This window comes from Panthera onca, chromosome B2 (assembly GCF_046562875.1).
Source record: "Panthera onca isolate mPanOnc1 chromosome B2, mPanOnc1 haplotype 2, whole genome shotgun sequence".
Lineage (NCBI taxonomy): Eukaryota > Metazoa > Chordata > Mammalia > Carnivora > Felidae > Panthera > Panthera onca.
Genome location: NC_138343.1, coordinates 37,576,582 through 37,595,474, shown reverse-complemented (window position 1 = coordinate 37,595,474; position 18,893 = coordinate 37,576,582). Strand labels below are relative to the sequence as shown.

The 18,893-nt window shown below is 45.4% G+C and overlaps 1 protein-coding gene across 6 annotated transcripts in view; it reads left to right on the top strand.

The window, feature by feature from the left end:
- The window catches only part of KIF6 (kinesin family member 6), a 386,396-nt gene that overhangs the window by 327,453 nt on the left and 40,050 nt on the right, over positions 1 to 18,893 (top strand). For all 6 annotated transcript variants that reach the window (XR_009604951.3, XM_060615407.3, XM_060615405.3 and 3 more), the window contains one exon: positions 14,216 to 14,266. Coding sequence is in view for 5 of the 6 variants with exons in the window: in XM_060615407.3 (XP_060471390.2) it covers positions 14,216 to 14,266 (51 nt within the window). In the remaining variant the exon portion in view is untranslated. The remainder of the gene's footprint in view (positions 1 to 14,215; positions 14,267 to 18,893) is intronic.

Here is an 18,893-nt window from a genome sequence, read left to right as displayed (position 1 = left end):
TATGACCTGAAGCAAAATCAAGAGTTGGACGCTTAACCAACTGAGCTACCCAGACACCCCATTTGATATTTTTAAGAAGGGCAAAAAAGAACAAATTTAACCAGATCTCATTTCTTGAGAAATTTGGGAGTTCGGATTGGCATGAGTTAGGAATAGACTCATCCAGGCTATGTTTGAAAGATGCTTTCCTTTTCCAGTTGCAAGGCCTTCTTACCTCTCATGTGCCCCTAAAGGCCCTCCATTCTTGTTCTTGGACTGGGGACAGCATCAGAGGAAGATCCTCCCAGTGAGTCTCACATGTGTATCCTTGGCCTCACCAGCCAGTGACAGCCAAACACGGCTGGTTCTCTGTTTTTATTCCCAGATTATTATGGCTGAAGTCCCTACTGGCTTTCCTGATAAAAATTAGTCCATTCATCTCAAAACAAGTCCCCAGACTGATCCTGAGAGGATCCCCAAGGACGGCCTCTTAGATGCTCTGTCATCTGTACATGCCTAGGATCCCTCATCTTCCCTGGCTTCCTCATCTTTGTCCACACTGCAGAGGCTGCCATATGCTGGGCCTGCTGTCCATTGATGGTGGCATTGCTTGCAGCCACTGCTCCAGCCCCAGGGATCCTGCTTCCCTGGCTGTCACATTTGACTAGGCCAGGCGGACTTTTCTAAGAACTTACCAAAGGCTCGGGCTAATGGAAATGCCTGTGGGAGAATAGCTAACTGCTACTTCTGGAAGTGGAGCTCTCGGAGGGCTTTCACCCGGTGGTTCTGGGCCTCAGCCAGGCATTCCAAGGCCTGCTTTATATATTCTCCAGGTCCAACGTCCCCTTTATATATTCACTCTCTCTAAGTCCACTGTCTGAACTCTTAGCGCTGACAAATAGTTCACAGCACTTTGTTTTCCCAAACTCTGGGCTATTCAGTCTTAAATGACACAAGCAAGTCGCTAGTCTGGGTAGGCTGCACCCGGTGACCAGCTCTTTGCCATTCCTTCCTCAATGGGGATGCCATTGGCCTGTTGAGTTGGAGAGTTCTTTATTGTGCAGGACCAGATGCAGCTCACTAAATACCAGTAGTGTCTTTCCCGTGTTTTGATGATTACCCTTCAGTACCTAAATGAGAAATTTCGTTTATGTGCAAGGTGAAGACCGGACTAGACCTGCACATTTATGCCACTCTGGTCTGTCCTGCTTGAAAAGCACCAGAACAAGTTCTTGAACAGGAACATGTACCTGTGCCATCTGTACTAGGCTTCTCCAGAGACAGAGAGCCAGTAGTGTGTGTGTGTGTGTGTGTGTGTGTGTGTGTGTGTGTGTGTGTGGAGAGAGAGAGAGAGAGAGAACTGATTCATTTAAGGAATTTACTCATGTAATTGTAGAGAATGGCAAGTGCAAATTCTGCAGGCTAAGTCTATAGCTGGAGACCCAGGGAAGAGTTGAGTTACAACATCAACTTAATTGGATAAGGCCCATCCACATGACGGGCAGTAGTAGTCTGCTTTATTCAAAATCGGCTGATATAAATGTTAACCACATGTAAACGTAACATCCACACTGGTATTTGACCAAACATCTGGACACCATACCTCAGCCAAGTTGACCCATAGAATTAACCATCATACCATCTAAGCACAAATCCTAGATTTAGGGAAAAAAATTATCAAGATGCACGGGCACATAGCTCTGCTAGAAAAAATACAGCCAGTGTGTGTTTCTGAACACAGAACACCTAACTCTTACACTGAAACACCTGCATTTGGGTTATCTCGTTTTTAGAGCTTCTTCAAGAAGAGTGGAACTTAGCCTTATATATATGGACCTCAAGTGGTCCATTAAATGATTAGATTATCTCAAACACAGCTGTTTGCCTTGATGATAATATCTAGACTCTTCTGTAGGAGGCAGAATCTGTTCCTAATTCTGAAAATTCTAATCTCCCTAAGTTCAAAGAATGTGAAGGTCTGCTGTCCTGGCCCCTGTTAGGCCTCCAAAGCAGCTGATGATCAACACACTCCATGAGCTGAACGGAAAGCAGCTTCTGCCGTAATGAGAGTTCTCAACAATTGCTGTGCCCTAGGACGTACGCTGTCTAATTTGTAGAGTACAGTTGTCCATCCATCCCCAGCCCTGAGGGACCCGAACATCCCTGTGATAAGAAAATCCACAATTAAGTATTAAACCTTTATATGAAAAACTAAATTAAGTTTGCAAGTCAACCTCTGACAGGCCCTACAAATATTTGTATATTCACCAGAACAAAGCACTAAAGCCAAGAAGATGCTAAAGAACATACAACAGCATCTAATTCATCTTCAGTTTGTCATAATGAGTTGTGTATATTTAACTTCCACTTACCATTCCTTAATATGCTGAAATTTTTTCAGGAACTGTCTTCCCAAAAGTTTCAACATGAAGCTTATAAGTTATTTTTATCTTTGCATTTTATGACAATTCCGTCTCTTTGTCTACTTTTCTTCTGAGTGTTCACTGCCTGATCTTACCACTTGGGAGTAGTTGACTCTCCAGAGACACAGCACCAAAACCTGTGCCATCAGCCCTGCTTACACACGTTCCAACTCCCCAGTCCCCTCCACCCTGCTCCTTCTGATGAATGAAGAAGGTGCTTCTCAGGCTGTATGTACTTCCCCCTTCAACTGGCTTCATCTCTCCCAGGGCTTCATTGCAGAAACCTCCCTTCCAGTTTTGCTATCTGCTTTGCCTCCTTCTTCTGATCCTAACTCCCTGGATTTCCTTATTCTCCACTTCTCCCCCCAAAATGAGCAGCAGGGATGAAAATCCTTACAGAAATAGAGCCACACATACTAGCATTTCATATAGGCAGAACTCATGTTCAGGGAGGGGAAACCATATTCTCCCTGAACCATGTCATTTCCGTAAAGCATCCTCTGCAAAATGGTCAGCAAGTCTTTGCCTCTCTCTTTCTTCCCCTCTCCTCTTCAATAATGTGTAGCCATAACAGAAACAAAAAGAGAAGAAGTCCTGGAGCACCTGGGTGGCTCATTCAGTTAAGCATCTGACTTTGACTCAGGTTATGATCTCACAGTTTGTGGGTTTCAGCCCCATGTAGGACTCTGTGCTGACAGCTCAGAGCCCGGAGCCTGCATTCTGTATCTCCTTCCTTTCTGCCCTTCCCCACCCCTCTCTCTCAAAAATAAACATTAAAAACTTTTTTTAATAAAAAAAAAAGAGAAAAGAGTTCTAGTGCTATTTTCTGGAAGAAGAAAAAAAGAAAAACAATAAAAAGATGAGGGTAGTAATCATCCCAGGCCCTGAAAACAGAGGACTATTACTACCAGCATTTCAAGCAAGCTTATTAAAAAGTCATTTACTTCCAATTACAGAAATCAATCATATTTGACTACGTAAAGGAATATGAAAGACCCAGCTACTAATGAGAGTAATGGTGAATTTGAGGGTAATGATCAGAAGGCAGAGGTTTTGTATGTGGGGTCCCACATTTATAAAATGTTTTTATGTTTAAATTCATCTAAAAACTAGATACACTGCCAAATCAAACATCTTAGTGCCTGGGGTTTACTTTACACCCTTTAAGTGAGCTCTGTCCCCTACCTCCATGGTTCATGAGGGGCTAGTACAAACTAGCCTTCAGGGTAAGCTAGGGGCACTGGGAAGAAGTAGACTATGCCTGACCCACCCACACTGGAGCCTGAATGTGCCCAGGTTCCTCTGGGAGTGTCCCCTGTGCTACCTCTGGAGCTTCAGGATAAAAACCAGAGGCCATGCTGTATGGACCCTCCCTGTGCCCCCTAGAGCAACCCTAGAAACCAGAGCCACGTCTTCAAATGGAAAAAAGGATTGTGGTCTATAGTTACTCCTCCAGGGCGGGTCTTGAAAGCTGGTTATATCCTTCCCTTGCTGAGATAAGACTTTCCAAGCATCTAAAGTAACATCTTTTGAATGGATGCCAACACAATCATGAGCCCTCAGCTCCCTGAGATGGTTAGTATTTAACAATTCATGCTGGTTGCTGAGCTGAAAATTTTCCTTATGCTTACCTACTTGCACATTTATTTGAGCTTTTAACAAATGCACTAATTTACTTAATTCTCTGAATATGTTTATGGAATATTATCACATACTGGAATAGTGATATCAATAAACTCCTTAGCTTAATTAAGTGTATATAATAGCCAAATGCCTAAGCTTCAGACAGAATGTGCTAATCTCCTATGATTATTATGATTACTTGGGTAGCTGGAATGAATATCCCATAGGAAAAGAATCAGGTCTCCCAGACATGGTATAATTTGGTCATTTTTTATAAATGAGAGCATTCCCCCAAAATGTGATCATCATGTACTGTCCTGGTGATAAGAAAGGAGCTGTCTTGAAGCCCAGACTGCTGTCTGGTGTTTTCATCCCAAGCTGAAATGCTCATCAATTATGGGGCACATCCTCCTTTGCAAGATAGGGCCAAGGTGACGGGGTGCTCTTGAGAAAATCCCAGTGGGGAAAATCAAGGCAAGTTACCATGTGTTTTTCTTGAAATTATTGATATTAAGAATGAGCTATGTTTTTCCTCTCTCTGCAACTTAATAATGTTACCAAGGGGAAGAAAAGTCTTGAAATCTGGAGAATTGAAATGTCATGTTGGAACGAGAAGGCTTAAAAACATTTGCCCGGCATTTAGACCATTCATGGCCTCCCACTCAGTGCCCCGTCACTGAACCTTTCTCTTTGGGGAATCCAGGAAAGGACCCATCTTCCCTATTCCAAGGGAGGGCTGAGGGCTTCTCAGGGGCCTCCCCCAGCCCAGGCTGGTGGAGATTCCTTGGTTTACTGCAGCAGCCAAAGGCTTCCTTGACTTGGGAAGGGCTGGGCTTCCTCTGATTGTCCATCTTCTGCCCTCACCTTTCTTGTACGTGGTCTAGGACGATAACAGAGGACTGACAAGTGAGCTGGGATTCCTCATCACCCCCCGTCCTGGCACTGGGACCCGGGCTGTGAACATTTTCAGTCAGCACCCATGACAGATGACATCACTGTGCAGCAGAGACCCAAACACGGTTGTCAGCATGCTGTAGTAACATCCTGTTCCCTCTCAAGGAAGCAAATTGCAGTGGGTTTTTAAATTTTAATTTCTTTTTATAAATATACACAGACTTTTATATAAATCATAAATCATACGTACCCTTCTTTTTTCCTCTTGTTGGCTCCTACCTCCCTTGCCCAATTCATTCTCCACCCTCCGGTAACCCATCCTAACAGCTTTGTGGGTGTCCGTCCACATGACCTCCATGCTCATATGGCCACATACACGCATGTGTGCACACAGTTATATACACATGTATGTAAGGCTCTTGCCATTGTTTGACCACAGGATCATTTACGTCCTTTGTTCCCCATTGTCTTCTTTGCTTGCTTTTTCTCCTTTTCTGCTCTATTGAATTATTAAAATCTTGGCATTCCCTCCCTGTAGCCCTCCTGCTGCCTTTTTTTTGATCCTCTATTGATTTGGCTGTTATAGTATGTATTTTTGTTCTTCTAGAGTTAAAAAGTAACTATAACAATGCCTGTAGTTATTCCAGATATACCCTCCACCCACCCACATCCAGGGCTATAGCTTGTTTTAACTCCCCCATTGAACATCCTCTCACCTTATCTCCATCGTGTTATTGTTGCTTAAAGTTTCAGTTTTCACACAACACATGCGTGCACACACACACACACACACACACACAGTTTTCATGGTCAGTGGTTAAGTATTTTTCCTTAAATATTTAGTACTTTTTATGTTTATCACTGTTCCTTTCTCCTACATATTTCTCTGTATTAATTTTTCTTCTTGCTGATCATCATAATAACTTTCTACACTTACACAGTTCTTATATATCCTAGGCACTCTTCTGAGCACATTGCGTATGTGACCTAATTCACTCCTCACAGCAGATACCAGTACTATCCCTGTTTCGTAGAGGAGGAAACTGAAGCACACGGCCATTCAGTAGCTAGCACGACGGTGCCCAGTAGGTAGCCCAGCTGGTGTGCCAACTAGGACACCTGGCTCCAGAGTCCATATACTCCATGCTTGGTTGCCTCTCACTTGACTCCCTTTTGGGGAGCAGTCATCTGTGAGTGGTAAATGCTCTTAATCCTCTTATGACAGAAAATGTCTTTGGTGTGCCCTCATCAAGGAATGAATGTTGGACTGTGTGTAAAATTCAGGTCGACAGTTTACTTCCCTCCATTGTCCCCATCACCCCTTGCTGTGGTTGAGACGTGGGCTGTTGTCTAAGGAGTTCTGCCACAGGTCCACTGGCAGCTGGGAACAGTGGCTCTTCTTCCCCAAAGGTCAGCACTTGCACTGTGATGTGTCCAGGGCAGGTCTGTCTTCATTTGCACTGCTCCGTGTTCAGAGTGCACCTGCAACCCTCTGGCTCACGTCTTTCTTCAGTTCTGGAAAAACACACCTGGGGTCTCCTTCAATGCTGCCCCTTTACCGTGCCCCCTTCCCTCCTTCTAGAACTCTCCTCAGACACCTGGTGATGCCTGTCTGTCTCCCCTCTGGGACTTTTAACTCCCTTTTCCCATTTCCTGTCTTGCTCTCCATTCCATGTTTGGGGTGGGTTTGGGGTGTCTTTTTCCATATTATCTTTCCAATCACGAATTCACCTTTAAAATTGTCCTGCTTGGGGTTTATCCCCTTGTTCCCTCTATTGTTTTTGGTTGTTTATGTTATGACTCTATCTTTCATCTCAAAACATCTTTCCACTCCACCTATTCTTATTCATACCTATTTGTTGTATGATTTCTTATTCTTTTTTAAAGAAAACTTAAGCTGTCATCAGTCTCCTGGAGTATGCTCAACATATTTATTTTGAAGTCTGTCTTGGAAGTGCTGAGTGGCACCATCATTATGGAGGCAGCACCTCAAATTAATACAGATCAGCTGAAAGCCGGCAGGGCGTTCTCTTGCAGACGTGCAAGATTCCGTGTTCCAGCATGGCCATCACAGCACCGTTTGTGTTAGTGGGAGTGGGAGACAATCTCGTTGTTCTCCCCTCGGGGAGGGGAAGTTAAAAGGTTGGAGTACACTCTGCAATGTACGTAGTAGTTAGAAACTGAGGACTAGATGCGCATACAGCAACGTGGGTGGATGTCAAAAACACAGTACCGATAAATCAGTAGGAAAGAGAATGAGATCTGTAGCACAATATTACTTTCATAGCTTAAAAATTGCACAGAAAACTTGAACACAAATTGTAATGGCCACCTATTAGAGGCATAGGGGGATCGGAATTAGGGATGGGGCATAAGGCACGGAGATAAACACACATGTACACACGTATGTATACACACACATGTGCATACCTACACATACTTACATACGTACATACGTACATGTAGGGCTTTGCTCATACTGACAAGATAATATGCTGTAATCTAAAGAGTAAGACTAATTCAGCCCTTTGTGGGTGTGCATTAATAAATGTCTGTATCTGTCTCTCCAGAAAATTACTTTCATCTGTAATGAATTCATGTTCCAGCTATTAATTTTACTATCATTTTTAGCATTAGATTTATTCATACATTTTGGCATTTTTGTGGGCAGGTCCATTTTTAATGAAACACATTTGATTTCTTTCTCTTTCTCTCCCTTTGTGCTCATCCCTCTCTGTCTCACAGACCCTCCAGCCCCCTCCCCCCGCCGAATCTGGAAGACAATTCGGAGTCACTGCTCCACAGGGATACTGGGATGTGGCCCATCTGGTCAGAGCGTCAGTGGGCAGCTTGGTGTAGCAACGGAGAGAGGCTGAATGTGTTCCTTTCTTCCTCCATGGGCTTGCAGTAGGAAGGGAACCACAGCCCTAGGCAGCACCTAGGAGCACTCTGTTTTCCTCGGTCCCCTTGCAGCCACAGGTGTGGGGGCAGGGGACCCTCACCCCACCCTGCAGCTTCAGTCTGTGTCTTGCCCTTTTAGTCATCTTCCTGCTTCCGAACCTGAAGCCCTGCCAGCTAAAAGCCCAGACTCCACTTACCATTTTGCATTTCTGGCCCACTTCTGGTCTTCAGAGATCTCTCTTGAAATCTAATCTAGCAAAGTCTTATTAGTCTCCTGTTTGATTTTATTCCCCATTGCTATGCCTCAGTCGATTTTCAAATTATACAAACAAGTTTAGATACAACCTGATGAAATAGATATTAGCAAGGAGGAGATGCCTGCACTTGATTTGAAGGCTTCAAAGGATTTACATAGTCCTGTTTGTTGGAAATTCATCTAAGGATTAAACACATAATTTGTGCTAGGCCCATTAATTTTACAAATAGCCTTACAAACAGTCTTTAGGGAATCTAACCTTTTGGTAATCACAGTCCCCTGTGTTAGAGTACAAAGAAACCGGCATCCCACGCCACAGCTGGAATCAACACTCTGAATTCAGACGCACTAACTAGACCTTCCCCCTCAAAAAGGCCCCTCAGGCAGGCAACATAATTCTGTGTATTCTCCCCTCACCCCAATCCTGCTACTGAAGTTTGTTTTGTTTTTACCCAGATGTTATATAGTAGTATAGTCAAGTAGAAGAACAGATTTTTACTTAGGTCCAGAGCCCCTAATGGGGCTCCTGGGTGGCTCAGTCGGTTAAGTACCTAACTCTTGATTTCAACTCAGATCATGATCTCAGGGTTTGTGAGTTCGAGCCCCGCATTGGGCTCTGCACTGACAGCACGGAGCCTACTTGGGATTCTCTCTCCCCACTTCTCTCTACCTCTCCCCCACTTGTGCTTGCTCACTCTCTCTCTCTCTCTCTCTCTCTCTTTCTCTCTCTCTCAAAATAAATAAACATTAAAAAAAATAATGACCGAGGATCCTGCCAGTAGCCTCCCCCTGCCCAGCCCTGCTTCTCCACTCAAACCCTCCCTTCCAAATCCCTGCCCCAAACAAACGAGCTATGCCTGGCCTTCTCCTCCCTGTTGCCCCCACGGTTCTCTTTGCCTGCAGTCCTTTCCCATCCCCACTTTAACACCTCTGCCCCCTTAAGGATACATCCAAGGCTCACCTGTGGTGATGATGCCTTTCCTAATGCCACTAACCTGCCTTTCCTCCTCTAAATTTACGTCTACCATTGATTTGACATTTTGCCACTTGCCCTTCAGGCTGGCATCTTATGAATATAGTATCCTTTCCATATGTCTGAAAGTGCCTTCGTCCCTAAAACTAGTCTGGCATGTCACATAGGTTGATACGTTATCCCTTCATCCTCCCGAGAGTCTTGAGATATGGTAAAACACATATTATCCCAGTTGTTCTATTACAACCCATTTTTCAAATGATAAAATTGAGGCTTAGAGATGTTATGTAACCTAACAGGAACCTACTTCCTACTAGAAGTAGCAGAGTTGGGATTTGAACCTAACTCTATGTACCTACAAGATTGTAATTATCTTCAGTTTAACCAAAATGGCAAAGAGGTTTGCTTCATCTGGAGTCCAACTCCCAGTGACTGGAGATAGCTGCGCAAAGTGCTGTGCTGAAGAGCCAGACCCAGGCTCAGCGGGAAAGCAAACCATCCATGAGGGAAGAGCAAGATCTGCCATGAGAATCCAAAGTAGGCTCCAGGCTCCGAGCTGTCAGCACAGAGCACCACGCGGGGCTCAAACCCACGGACCATGCGATCATGCCTGGGCCAAAGTCGGACACTTACCCGACTGAGCCACCCAGGCGCCACTCGTGCTGGCTTCCTTGAACTAGAAGAGACTTCTTAACTAGTTTGTGTATTCCACAGCACTTAGTGCTTAGTGCTTAATATAGTGCGTGAGCGATAAATATTTACTGTTTGATAGTGATGTCAGCATCCTCAGTGAAGCACTGCATCACAGAAACTGCACGAGCAGCCTGCAGACGGCCATACTGGGAAAGTCAGAAGTGAAGAGCTCTGCTCTGGACCAGCTACACAGCTTTCACTTGGCGACCAAGTTCAAACTAACCAGCATGCAAAATAAAATGTGAATTTTAAGGAAAATGGTTCTATCGAAAAGACGATCACTGTAAAAAAAAAAAAAAAAAAAAAAAAGTGTTGCTTCTGCATGATGCTAATACTTTTCATATGAACTACTTGGTACAGAAAAACCATACACCATGCTGCCCTGCACGTGGTGGTTTCTAAGGTCATGTGTCTCCTCTGGAGCTCCCCATGGGTCGTTGCAGGCTCCAGGTACCCCACCACCCCCCTGCTAACATCCCCACTCTGGCGATCAATGAACCAGAAAGGGAGAGAAGGTGTTTGTGGCACTGTTGTAAATTATTGGAGACAAGATTACTAATTACCACCATGTTCCTACAAGCGGAGCCTTCCCTCCTTCTCCTCCCACCGCCCCCCTGCCCCCCACCACTGCCGCCCCAGCTTCCTCCCTGACCATCTCCTGCCTCAGGCTGGGAGTTCTCTGTTTCATCTCTTTTCCATACTTCGGCATGAAGATGTGTCCAGGAACCCAGGCCAAAACCAGCAAATTTATCATCATGCTAATGACAGCAAGCTGCATGCTGAGTGAATTCTGCAATCCCCCTCAACTCCTTCTTTTGCCAAAACCTGCGGAAATGCAAGATCCAGCCGATTCCAGAGACTGTTATCTTCACATGAAGAATGACTCTGTTAGAAAATGCAATTAGGTATCAGCCATAAGGCTATTTTTAGAAGCTTGTTTGGGAAGATCTCAAAAACAAAAATCGCCATGTGGTAGGTGATGTTAACCATTCCACCCAAATTGAGCATTGCTACATACATTTAAAACCTACCTTTATCAATATGTAGCATTATCAAGGGGATGGCTCATTGTTCTGGGAGTAGACGTTTCTGTTTGTGGAGGTTACAGAACTGACAGTCCTCAGTGGCAAATCCTCCTCTTTATTTACATGAGCAACTGTTCCCAGGCTGGAAGCTATGGAAGATCCTTAACCCTGTCATTGCAAAATAGCTTCCCCCGGGTTTGGGGAAGGGAGCCCGTCATTCCAATGGGAGCTGGGGAAGTTGTGACATAGGAGGCTGAGCACCTACAGGGGTGAGGCGTGAGGTTAGGAGCATGTCGTTGAGAAGGCATGTCATTGGGTAGGCCCGTGGTCAAGGAGACAAGATGGCAGGAGTCTCATTGGGGAGGTAGTTTCTCAAGGAGGAATGCGACCCAGTGTGTCCTCCAAAGCAGCAAGACACTGTCCAGTCTCCCCAGGAAGGAGGTAGCCAGGCACAGAAGGCACTCGTGGAGTAAGTCACCTGCGCCAGATACCCAGGCCAGAGTCCGGGCACCACAGCAGCATGAGAAGGCCCTTAATGACCTACTCCAAGACGAGAGCTGTTTTTAAGTGGTATGTTGTATTTGTCACAGTTGTGCCTCCTTTTATTTGAGGAATGCATGTGCTGTGTCTCAGCCCAGCACCACCCCTGTGCTCCCAACTCCTCTCCCCTGCTGATGTGGACAGTAAATATCATGTTGCTCAGAGTGGGGGACAAGATCCCATCTGTGGCTGTGGCTGGCCTGGGTTTCAGGTCATTTTCCTGCTGGCACCAGGCTGGTCTGGTTCTCACCCTAGAGCCATATTTGCACTTCTCCACCTCCCGCTCAACACATTCCCTAAATTCTTACCCTCTCCCACTTGGAATTAGGGTGCAATCACTGCTTATGCCCAATCCTTGGCTTCCTATCTGGGCACAATCCTCTCCATTGGGGACACATGGAAACCAAGGCACAGACTTGCTCTATGACACACCTGGAGACAGTGGTCTCCAAGAGGAGCTGAAGGAACTGATGACATTGAACGTAGAGAGGACAAGTCCAAGTGGAGAAATCATGGCCTCCTCAGTTCCTCACTGCCAGTGAGAGAGGACCCCTCCTCTATGCTGTCCCAGAGAGCTGACCACGTCCAAATCTGGAAGGTAGAGGGAAGCAGGTGTCAATATCACATCAGTAATTCCTTCTATACAATTTAATCAGTGGGACAGCCTGGATACATACAAGTCATACAAGTAGAAGGGATTCCTGAATTGGGTGCGACGTTGAAGTGAATGACCTCTGCCGTCCCTCCCAGTCATAACATTCTAGAAGTGCCCTTAATCTTCCAATGAGTGATGGGGTCTCCTGTGACTGCTTCATCATCTACTCATCTTTTGAAAACTTTGAGGTATTGAATATATTCTACATGAAGAAAGGAATACATTAGACAAAGGAGCAGTGAAGTTCCCAGGCCTTCTCAGAGTCCACAGTGGCCCGATCACATCCCCCAAATGGGACATGTAATGCAGACAGCACTGACATTTTAACAAGTGTGCTGAGCTCTTGGATATAAACAAACTCCCAGGCGGCTGCTTCACCCCTCTTTCCAGCACGAAGTCATAGAATTGCAGTAGACATGGAGGAACCCTGGAGGTCACTTTGCCCCAACTCCTACCCAGGGCAAGAGTTCTTGCTTTAATGCCCCATAGATTGTCACCTAGCCTCTGCTAGAGCACTGTCAGGAAGGGACCCACTGCTCTGCCAGGAAATGTAGTCCAGTTTGAGACAACTTAATCCACATTGAGACAGTCTTCACTGTGAACTTCATTGTGAACTTTATTGAGCCCCTAGTCTGTTTTTATTCAACTTGACTTCTCCCCTCAAGAGTAGGACAAAAGTAAATCTGTTTTGTTGTCCAAATGACAATTCAGATTTTTTTTAAGTTTATTTTTTTTATTTTGAGAGGAAGAGAGAGAGAGAGAGCAGGGGAGGAGCAGAGAGGGAGAGAATCCTAAGCAGGCTCTGTGCTGTCAATACAGAGCCTCAAGTGGGACTCAATCTCATGGTTCTTGAGATCATGACCTTAGCCAAAATCAAGAGTCGGACACTCAACCAGCTGAGCCACCCAGGTGCCCCAGTGTCCAGATTCTTAAAGACAGTCATGATCTCTGATCCTCCTCTCCCTCCAAGTCTTTTCTTCTCGATCTAAACATCTCACATGGCCTTGAGTATTTCTCATATGCCATAGTTTTAGATCCTTCACCATCCTAAACAGAATTTTCTGTAAATATTTTCTAACATTCCTTATGAAGAGTAGCCCCTAGAACAAATACCAAATGTGGTCTGACCACTACAAAGTACATATGCAGAGTATACCACTATCACGTCTCTTCAACTACACACTATACCTTTAATAATGCAATGTGGAATAACATATGTCTCATACCCAATGATCAGTTGCTGTGTTCCTATTAAGGTTATCATCCACTAAATACACAATCTTTTTTACTTGACACAATTTCATACAGCATCAAAGAAAAAAGTAGATTTATTTTTTTAATGAAATTTATTGTCAAATTGGTTTCCATACAACACCCAGTGCTCACCCCAACAGATGCCCTCCTCAATGCCCATCACCCACTTTCCCCTCCCTCCCACCCCCCATCAACCCTCAGTTTATTCTCAGTTTTTAAGAGTCTCTTATGGTTTGCCTCCCTCCCTCTCTAACTTTTTTTTCCCCTTCCCCTCCCCCATGGTCTTCTGTTAAGTTTCCAGGATCCACATAAGAGTGAAAACATACAGTATCTTTCTCTGTATGACTTATTTCACTTAGCATAATACTCTCCAGTTCTATCCACGTTGCTACAAAAGGCCATATTTCATTCTTTCTCGTTGCCAAGTAGTATTCCATTATATATATAAACCACAACTTCTTTATCCATTCATCAGTTGATGGACTGGTGCTGTCACTCTGGGAAACACGGTGTGGAGGTTCCTCAAAAAATTAAAAATAGATCTACCCTATGACCCAGCAGTAGAACTGCTAGGAATTTACCCAAGGGATACAGGAGTGCTGATGCATAGGGGCACTTGTACCCCAATGTTTATAAAAAAGTAGATTTAAAAGTGTCCCTATAAATTATTAAAAGATCAAGTCCTGCCTCCCCCTTCATTAATAGTAGACAGAAATACTGAAGAGAATAGGGCCCAACAAAGGTTATGAGTGACAGACAAAGATCATTGAACCCAAAGGTGAAATGCATATTTGCAATGATGAGCCAAGGCCCCAGCATGGCAGTCTGTTCTTCCAACACCATCCAGTGCATCAAAGGAAGGGGTCTTCTTGAAGCCATGTCCACCCTTGTCTTCCTTGCTCTATTTAATTTTTGCTTGCAACATGTCTTCCTGGAAGGCAAAGTCTTCCTGCAGCCTGTAGGAAACTCACCAGTGGTTTTCCTTTGTGTCTTTGACAGGTCGCTTGAAAGAAGAAATCACCCAGCGCCATATGCAGCAAGTAGCTCTAGGTGAGTACAACATGAAGTCTGTAGGAAGAAGGTGAAGGTAATACAAGCTGTAGGGTCTTGGAAACCTAGACCCAGCTCAAAGATAATCCATCTGGAACCCTCAAGAAGGTTAATCAAGGCAAGGTTTGCAGTTAGTGCAGCTTCCTTTGGATGCCCCTCCTCTCTAGGACCAGTTACCCCATCCTGTGTGGCTGCTCTCAGCTGTCAGGACCTGGCACCCCACCTTCTCAGCTGCTGCCTCATCCCCCTAACCCTTCCACCCCACACCCTAACCTAAGTTCACTCTGTGTCCCAGCTCCTCAGGGCTCTACTCTGAGCTTTCCAGAGTTACTACTAACTAATCCTAACAGCAACAATTGGTGGTGAAAATAGCTACTGTTTTCTGAACCACCGCTGTGCACTGCCATTTGTGCATGGTCTCCTTTCTCCTTCACGATAGTCCTAAGAAGTCAGTGCATTTTCTAGATGATGGAGATCCAGTGACTTGCCCAAGGTCACATGGCTAGGAAGTGTTGAAAAGGATTTGAACCCAAGTCTCCGAGTCCACACCTGGGGCTCTCAGCGCCCATGCTCTTCACTGCCAGCAGTGATGGGCCCACTTAATACAGTAATAATATAAACACTGACGAACACAGTGATAGTGTAAGAGGACCTTGGCACCTTTTAAGCAGTAGACAGCTTCAGCAAATGCCTCCTTTGATATGTGACCCAAGGAAGTCACTTGGGAGGAAAGTTCAGCTCCCAGAAAGGCTGGGGGAGCAGGTATCCCGGGCAGGGCCACGTTGTTTCCTCTGCAGTGGGCCTGGGACCAAACACTTACAGAGCTCTGATTAAATAAGCAAATCATGTATTCCAAGCAAAGGGTTCCCCTTCACATAGCCTGGCCCTTTGAATTTCCTACAGTTCGAGAAATCCATGACCTCTAAAGGGCAGATGGAAGAGCGCCCCAGTGTCATAAAGATGACCCATTGGACCCCAGGAATTTGGACTGTTAGGAAGTGGGTTGTTTAGTTTCAGTAATAATAATGATCTCATCAAATAGCCAATGGTTACATCAGAAACACAGAATAAGGAAGCCTGAGGCACACTGACTAGAGCTTGAACTTCCCACTGTTGGCCTCGCCGCTAGGAGGTCTGGGCCTCCCTTTGCCAGAGATGCAGGCAGGGAGTCAGAGCTGAGCGCCTCCTCCAGCAAGCATCCAGGGCTCCCTGGCTGGGCTAGGGAAGGGCATGGGGACCTCTATTGGGAAGCGGTGCCAAGGTGACCTTCAGGCCTCACGGGTAGGTCACCGGATGAGGAGTCATCCCTGAGGAGTGTCGCTGGGCCCCACATCTCAGGGCTGCCATCTGGCCCTTTCTCCAGTCTGCACGATGCCGAGCAACTAAAAACAATGACTGGAAAATACCAGTCAAATAATTGGGGCTTTCAGGGCAGAGGTGCTCTATCCTCTCTGGGCCCCCACCCCTCCCAGCCCCCAGACAGGCCTGGGCCTTTGGGAAATGACTGCACATCTTTAACCACAGGCTTCTCCTTAATTCCTCTGCTCATCTCTCTGGGAGCCTTCTTCTGAATTACAGCAGGTGTCAGGTTCAACAGGGCCCAGCTTTGCCTGAAGTAATCAGCAGACTTCAAAGAGAAAGCACTTTGGATGGAAGTCTAATTAAGAGCATTTGAAATACCTATTTATTTTAAAAGCATACTATCCCAATTAGAGAAGAAGTGTTAACATCTCCCAGCTGCCATTTTGAGGTTAAATGCCATGTTTTCAGTCCAAACTTCTCAGGAGCTTGTCTGACAGAGCTTCAGAACCACCCGCGCTCACGTGTCCCCAGTGACCACGTGCCAGAATTCTTCTCATGGAGAGAAACCTCTCATTGCAACAGATTGTTTATAAAGCCGTTTCCTGCTTAACCCTCACCCTCCAGGCTAGTGTCGGGGCCAAGGGCGAGGACCCACAGCTCCGCTCTGGTGAGAATCAAAACAGCTCAGTGTCCTTGGTTTCCTGGTGTTCTTGAGTTGAGGCTTCCATTGGAGGAACGGGGCAGTGACTACATCTGCTCTTGCCCTCCCCCTCTCTGTTCTCCTTCCTTTGTCTACTTCTCTCTACTTTCCCTCTCCCTCCATTTTAAGTATTCCCTTTGGTATTGTTTCTTTCTTGTGCCTCCATATTCCTAGATTTCTATGAAAGCATAGGTCAGGTTGGTTGGTTGTTCTGGGGTGGGGAGGCGAGAGGGGGTCAAGAGCTAGGCTGAGCAGGAGAGGTTTTCTCACGTATTTTGCGTAAGAATAGGTCTGTGTATGTAAGAGGAGGTGTATGTCCAAGAAAATTCGTATAAAGGCAATCTCATATCTCAGAGGAGCAAGGATTTAATGGTGATGTGAAAGGTGCCATGTGGAAGACTGTAGATTGGTGGAGGGAAGCCAGATTCAGTGGTGTGCTGGAACCAGCTCCATACCCATCAGATGAGTGACCGTTACCATTTTGGAAATTTGGGGATCCCTGGTAAAACACAGCTGTTGTTAAAAATTAAATGATACAGGGCGCCTGGGTGGCTCAGTCGGTTGAGCGTCCAACTTTGGCTGAGGTCATGACCTCACAGTTCGTGAGTTCAAGCCCCACATTGGGCTCTCTGTTGTCAGCACAGAGCCTGCTTCAGATCCTTTGTCCCCCTCTCTCTCTGCTCCTCCCCAGCTCGTTCTTTCTCTTTCTCTCTCAAAATAAATAATTTTAAAAAATTAAATTATAGAAACTTACAATTAAATAAGTTATATTAAAAAAAAAAGTCAACAAATACTCAAAACTGATCACTTCCTAACTACAGATCTTCCTTGACCTACAGTGGAGTTACATCCTGATAACCCCGTCATCAGTTGAAAATATTGTCAAGTCAAAAATGCATTTAATACACCTAACCTATCAAACACCTAGCTTAGCTTAGCCTACTTTATTTTTTTATTTATTTAAAAAAATTTTTTTTAACGTTTATTTATTTTTGAGACAGAGAGAGACAGAGCATGAATGGGAGAGGGTCAGAGAGAGGGAGACACAGAATCTGAAACAGGCTCCAGGCTCTAAGCTGTCAGCACAGAGCCCGACGCGGGGCTCGAACTCACGGACTGTGAGATCATGACCTGAGCCGAAGCCGGCCGCTCAACCGACTGAGCCACCCAGGCGCCCCAGCTTGGCCTACTTTAAACGTGCTCAGAACACTTACATTAGCCTACAGTTGGGCAAAATCATCTAACCCAAAGCCCATTTTATAATGAAGTGTTGAGTATCCTGTGTAATTGATTGAAGTCTGTGTTGAAAGGGAAAAACAGAACAGTTGTGCGGGTGCAGAATGGTTGTCTGTGTTCACGTGGCCGGGCAGGAGCTGGGGCACCCGAAGTATGGTTCCTCCTGAATGGGTGTCACTCGTGCACCATCCTAAAGCCAACAAATCCTACGTTGAACCATCATAGGTCGGGGACCATCTGTCATTTACTACATTTTACTATTATCTCTGCCCTTGAGGTTATTTAGCACTACCGTGTCTATATCATGGAACTGTTGTCTTAGGGTGTGCTACTGTGCATCTCTTCCCAGTTTCACATGCAGTGACATCACACTGGCAGCTTGAAATCAGCCTACTGGGACTGTTTATGCCATGGAAATTGACAAACGTTATTGTAAACTGGGGCGCTTTTCCCCCAGAGAGCTAGTTGTTCAACGTTTACCGCCACAGCAGGGGCATACAGATGAGCGCCCATTGAGAGGCCAGTTCTGTGCACGTGTGTGTGCTCTTAGGAGGACTTCTCCTCCTCTTCCTCATTGAATATCTAGATCCTGGTTCTCTCTTCGTTTACTGCCTACCTGATGAACCCTGGTCCTTTTGAAAGTGAGTGGACAGGGAAAACAGGGAAGACAGACGTGGGGCAAGGGAGGCATTGGCCGAGGGGGCCTCTTGATGTAACAACAGCCAGAGCTTGGGTCCTTTAAGAGAAACGGCAGTGATCAGTTCTATGAATATGATCAACAAATAAATGTTCCTCCCGACTTAAAGGAGGGCCTACTGCTCACACCACTTCAGGAAACAAGAAAACAATGCTATTTTTTAAAAGTTTTTGGGGGGGACACCTGGGTGGCTCAGTGGGTTAAGCGTCTGACTTCAGCTCAGGTCACGATCTCACGGTTTGTGAGTTTGAGCCCCACGTAGGGCTGTGTGCTGACATCTCAGAGCCTGGAGCCCGCTTCAGAGTCTGTGTCTCCCTTTGTCTCTTCCCTTCTCCTGCTCGTGCTCTGTCTCTCTCTCTCTCTCTCTGTCTCTAAAAATAAATAAACATTAAAAAATTTAAAAATAAATAAGATAATAAATAATAAAAGCTTTTTTTTTTACATTTATTTATTTTGAGAGAGAGACAGAGAGAAAGCGTGAGTTGGGGAGGGGCAGAGAGAGAGGGACAGAGAAATCCCAAGCAGGCTCTGCACTGTCCACGGAGAGACCAATGTGGGGCTCGAACCCACAAACTGTGAGATTATGACCTGAGCCCAATTCAAGAATCAGACAATTAACTGACTGAGCCACCCAGTGCTATTTTTAATTGGGCATCATTTGGAAATGATATTAATTGAACTAGATTCAGCTA